The sequence below is a fragment of the Girardinichthys multiradiatus genome, chromosome 8 (genome assembly GCF_021462225.1).
Source record: "Girardinichthys multiradiatus isolate DD_20200921_A chromosome 8, DD_fGirMul_XY1, whole genome shotgun sequence".
NCBI classification, from domain to species: domain Eukaryota; kingdom Metazoa; phylum Chordata; class Actinopteri; order Cyprinodontiformes; family Goodeidae; genus Girardinichthys; species Girardinichthys multiradiatus.
The window spans coordinates 16,092,781-16,098,691 of record NC_061801.1 but is presented as its reverse complement, the minus strand read 5'-3'; the positions used below and the strand labels follow the sequence as shown (position 1 = coordinate 16,098,691).

The 5,911-nt window shown below is 41.0% G+C and overlaps 1 protein-coding gene across 1 annotated transcript; it reads left to right on the top strand.

Annotated features, from left to right (window-relative positions):
• Window positions 1–371: 371 nt before the first annotated feature.
• ptges (prostaglandin E synthase) lies at window positions 372–5,246 on the top strand. The gene is made up of 3 exons (XM_047371996.1): window positions 372–570; window positions 679–761; window positions 4,222–5,246. Exons 1-3 carry the CDS (start codon window positions 463–465, stop codon window positions 4,469–4,471), a joined length of 441 nt encoding a protein of 146 aa, XP_047227952.1. The 5' UTR covers window positions 372–462; the 3' UTR covers window positions 4,472–5,246.
• The last annotated feature ends 665 nt before the right edge of the window (window positions 5,247–5,911 follow it).

Genomic DNA, 5,911 nt, shown 5'->3' with positions numbered 1-5,911 from the left:
GGTTCGGAAACTTATTGACGGTCCCTAAGTGAACCACCGCGCGTCAGAAGAGGGAGCAACAGAGAGCATCTAGCCGAAATCTGAGTTCCTGAATCGGATCAACCGTGAGCTAGATGCCACTAACTCCGCGGAGCTTGAATATCCAACTTCAAACTAACTTCACCGCGGTCTTGTGATACGGGTGGTTTTGCTTAAAAATCTATGCACACATATAAAGTTTTATCCCATTTTACAATAAAATGTCTGAAATTCCTGTTACAATTAGAGGCTGATCTTTGCCTCTGGGAATATAATGTTGCGTTATAGATTTCCATTTGAGTGAGCCAGTCATCTTTTCTCCCGGTGGGTGGAGGCAGAGCCGACTGTAAAAAGGCCCTCCCTTTGGGGCTACTCTTACTTTCAGCAGCGCGACGAGTCTGGAGCTTCGATTTCACTTCCGCCGACAGTAATCAAGTATCAAACATGATAAGAAACGAGGTTTTCTCCTGTTTTGTCTTCTACGCCGTCCTCCTGGTGATCAAAATGTACACTATCGCGGTCATAACGGGACAACTGAGGCTGCGCAAGAAGGTGAGCGATTTAAGAGGGCTTTATTGAGATATTTTAGTTATAGTTGAGTTTTGTATAGGGTTGATATGTTTTCTCACTCTTGCATTTGTTTCTTCATGGTTTGGAAAGGCTTTTGCCAACCCAGAGGACGCGCTAAGACATGGAGGTTTGCAGTTTTACAGAGAGGATCCATATGTGGAAAGATGCCGGAGGTAAGAGCGCAGAAAGTTTCAACTTGAATGGAAGTGCTTTGCATTTTAAAGCAAACAAGAACTGTGTGTTTATACTCTAAAAGGTTGAAATGATAAGGGTTGGTCGGTGCATTTGTGTACATTTTGTAGATATGCGGGATGATAGAAAGCTAAATACACGCAGGGTCATATGGGATGATTCCCAGTTGTTTCTGGTGGAATTTTCCCAACCAGATAGAGCGTTTCCATTTCTTGAGGTGTTCCCCACTGATTTTCAGTAAAAGCTGCCAGCTTTAACGCTCTAAAATGTTTGTTGTTACATGTTGGAAAAGGGATCTCTTAAAGGAAGGTAGAAAAAAGTGAAAAAAGAAGATTCACTTCTGTTTTCTAAAATCTGTCCGTCCTAAATCAAGTTGACCTCATACTAAAAGATTTTTTCAAAAGGTTACACAGTTACATGTCTTTTTAAGGCCTGTGGAAAGTTTCATGCTGATGGACTGGCAAGTTTCCTAACAACATGTTTTTAAAAGATTGCTGTTAAATGGGAGGAAAGGAAGCAGGAAAGTACTCAGCCTCACCCCATTTAGACCTTTTAGAGATCTAGATACCAGCGTGTTTTGCTGGTGCTGCATCAAAGAGCCGGGCATTACCCGACACAGATAAATTACAAAATACTCACACTTTCTTACCCAAAGGGTGAGGGGGTACATCCGTAATGAGTCACTTGACTTAGAAATACTACTACTAAATTCTCATATTTCTACATCATAGCCTGAGTCACTAAATCACAGACTACACAATTCATAGAGAGCCCTGTGGATGCTGGCTAATGTCCTTCATTCCTGGAACTCCAATTGGTGAATGGGTGTGTGCAGATTTTTGTTTCATGCAGTTTGAGTTTCTTTTATTTGTGTGCTCCCACTGTGAGATTTAATTTTAAAATGTGATAGTCAATGATTGCCTCATCCCAGTCAAGACGCCTATTTGGGCTCTATCAGGCTATTGGCGGATGGGGCCCTAACTTGTGACAAATAAAGATGTGACAAATGTTTTAAAAGACTGGTGTCTATGACGTCAAATACTTTTGACGTCATAGACGAGGGGCTGTTTGCATGGGACCTGCGTGGGTTGATGAAAGAGAACACCAATGGGGAAACTCAATCTGGCACTCCATCAGTCTTAGCTAAGTCTCAAATGATTAATGTGTAAGTCAGTCTAAAAGTTGCAACACATAAAGACAGATGTGAGTCTCACTTTTTGTCTGGTTGTCCTGCATCCAATTTTCATTGGCAATTAACATGTGGCCATTATGTAACCCCCAGACAATCCCATCAAAGAGTTTTCTTTATTTTCATGACTATGAATATTGTAGCTTCACACTGAAGGCATCAAAACTATGAATTAACACATGTGGAATTATATACTGAACAAAAAAGTGTGAAACAACGGAAAATATGTCTTATATTCTAGGTTCCTCAAAGAAGCCACCTTTTGCTTTGATTACTGCTCCGCACACTCTTGGTATTCTGTTGATGAGCATCAAGAGGTAGTCACCTGAAATGGTTTTCACTTCACAGGTGTGCCCTGTCAGGTTTAATAAGTGGGATTTCAAGCCTTATAAATGGGGTTGGGACCATCAGTTGTGTGGTGCAGGAGGTGGATACAGTACACAGCTGATAGTCCTACTGAATAGACTGTTAGAATTTGTATTATGGCAAGAAAAAATCAGATAAGTAAAGAAAAACGAGTGGCTATCATTACATTAAGAAATGAAGGTCAGTCAGTCCGAACAATTGGGAAAACTTTGAAAGTGTCCCCAAGTGCAGTCGTAAAAACCATCAAGCGCCACAAAGAAACTGGCTCACATGAGGACCGCCCCAGGAAAGGAAGACCAAGAGTCACCTCTGCTGCGGACGATAAGTTCATCCGAGTCACCAGCCTCAGAAATCGCAGGTTAACAGCAGCTCAGATTAGAGAACAGGTCAATGCCACACAGAGTTATAGCAGTAGACACATCTCTAGAACAACTGTTAAGAGGAGACTGTGTGAATCAGGCCTTCATGGTAAAATAGCTGCTAGGAAACCACTGCTGAGGACAGGCAACAAGCAGAAGAGACTTGTTTGGGCTAAAGAACACAAGGAATGGACATTAGACCAGTGGAAATCTGTGCTTTGGTCTGATGAGTCCAAGTTGAGATCTTTGGTTCCAACCACCGTGTTTTGTGCGGCACAGAAGAGGTGAACGGATGGACTCTACATGCCTGGTTGCCACCGTAAAGCATGGAGGAGGAGGTGTGATGGTGTGGGGGTGCTTTGCTGGTGACACTGTTGGGGATTTATTCCAAATTGAAGGCATACTGAACCAGCATGGCTACCACAGCATCTTGCAGCGGCATGCTATTCCATCCGGTTTGGGTTAAGTTGGACCATCATTTATTTTTCAACAAGACAATGACCCCAAACACACCTCCAGGCTGTGTAAGGGCTATTTGACCAAGAAGGAGAGTGATGGTGTGCTGTGCTAGATGACCTGGCCTCCACAGTCACCGGACCTGAACCCAATCGAGATGGTTTGGGGTGAGCTGGACCGCAGAGTGAAGGCAAAAGGGTCAACAAGTGCTAAGCATCTCTGGGAACTCCTTCAAGACTGTTGGAAAACCATTTCAGGTGACTACCTCTTGAAGCTCATCAACAGAATGCCAAGAGTGTGAGTAGCAGTAATCAAAGCAAAAGGTGGCTACTTTGAAGGACCTAGAATATAAGACATATTTTTAGTTGTTTCCCACTTTTTTGTTCACTATATAATTCCACATGTGTTAATTCATAGTTTTGATGCCTTCAGTGTGAAGCTACAATATTCATAGTCATGAAAATAAAGAAAACTCTTTAAATGAGAAGGTGTTTCCAAGCTTTTGGTCTGTACTGTGTGTATATATATATATATATATATATATATATATATATATATATATATATATATATATATATATATATATATATATATATATTATATACAATTTATTTTTCCTGGTCTTTTTTTCCAAACTATCATGTAAAAAGTCTAAAGGGCGTAGCAGAAAAACTGCATAGAGATATAGATAAGGTTACAAACAATCAGACGGAAATAACCTGCCTGCTTAGCCATTAAACAGTCCTTAGGGTCCAAAACCAGTTGCTCTTGGATTGTTTTGGAGTTTCTCCCAGATATCCATTGTTGTGAACCTTTGTGTATTGCTTGTCTTGGTTTCACTGACACCTTAGGAGCTCATCACAAGTTGTCCATGTGGATTGGGGTATGAAAAGAAATGGAAAACATTGTAAACTAACACACACAAAAAGACTGAGAATATACAAGGTAGAAATATCCACGGTGGCCTGCTAATGTCATTGACTGCTTTATGAGAGTTAGCAGCAGGAGGTAACAGGTCAAACAGGAAAGTGATAGACCATTCATATTCTAAATCTTTTATCTCCCCCTCAGGGCTCACTTGAACGATTTGGAGAACATCCTCCCTTTCCTCTTCCTGGGGGCCATCTACTCTCTGACCGGACCGTCTCTAACGGTGGCTCGCCTTCACTTCCTCGTGTTTTTTCTCGCCCGTGTGCTGCACAGCCTTGCCTACCTGTTGGCCTTGCGTGCACCCACCCGCTCTTTGGCCTACACCACCGCACAGATACCCTGTGTTTCCATGGCTGTACAGATCCTGATGTCAGTGGCAGCTTACGCCTAGTTCTAAGACTTTGGGAGTGACGAAAAGTCAGAAGACTCTATTTATGACCTGTATCAGAGAAAGTTAACTACGGGTTCCTTTAGCAAGACTGCTGGAGTGCAATATTAGGTGTTTGATTACGCCTGTATGCTTTTTTATCAAGATCTTGTCAGTATTTGTATTGTAATGTTTTAAAAATGTAACAATGTCTTTAAAATATTTTGAAGTATGATGTTTAATGCCACAGACTCTACTGGTGTACCTAAATGCAAATGAAGTTTGTTGCTGATTTTTACAGACATTTGTTGAAACCTTTGGACAGACTGTTCTCGACCTGAAAGCCACTTCAGGATATTTTCCAGTTGAGCTGCACTGTATGTTGATCCCTAGACCTCTCATGTGTTTACACTCAACACAGACCACCATTGGCGTGGTTTTGTACCCTCATGGTGGCCTAGTCTGTTTCCTATGTAGGTGTATCAACTAATTTCCTAAGCCTTGCTTGGATACTACATTTGTCAACAGTTAAATGGATCCTGACTGACCAGGTGCTGAAACATTGAATTACGCTCACCTACAGCTCCTCCTGCATTAATCAAAACCTAGGCTGCCCTTAAAAGGACTGAAACATGAACTGGTCTCAACAGCCAGCAAGGACAAAAAAATTATTTGTGAAAACATATTTCGAGGTTATCTTTAAGGTTTTTTAACTAATTTATTACTCTCAGTTTAGGTATGCAGACACATCTATGTATATTTTTCTAAGTAATAAAACAGTTCATAGCCTAACAGAAAACGTTTTTACTTCAGTTATTTTAATGGTCAGGTGGTGGTTGTTTTAGTCTGGCCCTGCAGAGACTGGTTGTTAAGGGAATGGGGCCACATTTTTTATGTGTGAGTGAGATGATCCAGAAGTACGAGGCAAAGTTCCAGCATTCCTGCACATATTACGTAAGACTCTGGATTGAGCTGTGCACACTCTCATTACAAAGGGGGGTTGGGAAGGAACTGGGAAGCATATTAGATGTATTTATGCTTTAATGCTGAGTTATCGATTCAGACTCCAAACAAATACACCGTGTGGGCATCCTGAAATATTTTCTTTCCTTCTGTCGACAGTCTAAGATCTGCGTAACCTAAAGCCACAGTTTTCCAGTAATCCCACTTCTGGTTATTTTCCAACTTGTCCAGATGACTAAACAATAATGTGCAGAGCTATAATCTTTTGTTGTCATTGATTTTTCTCTTTTTGTTGTCCTGATTTTCTTTTTCTGACACAAAAGACATTGTACAACTGACTTTTTGTGGGAGGACTGGAAAATTCCTGCTCTGAAAGAAAAATCTCTAACGATACATATAATCTGGGAGACATAAAGCTCACCTGCAAAGAACAAGGGTGTGTCTTTGCTCTTTTTAATCTCTTCTTTTTTATAAGAGGAAATGTTAAATAATGACCCTGCA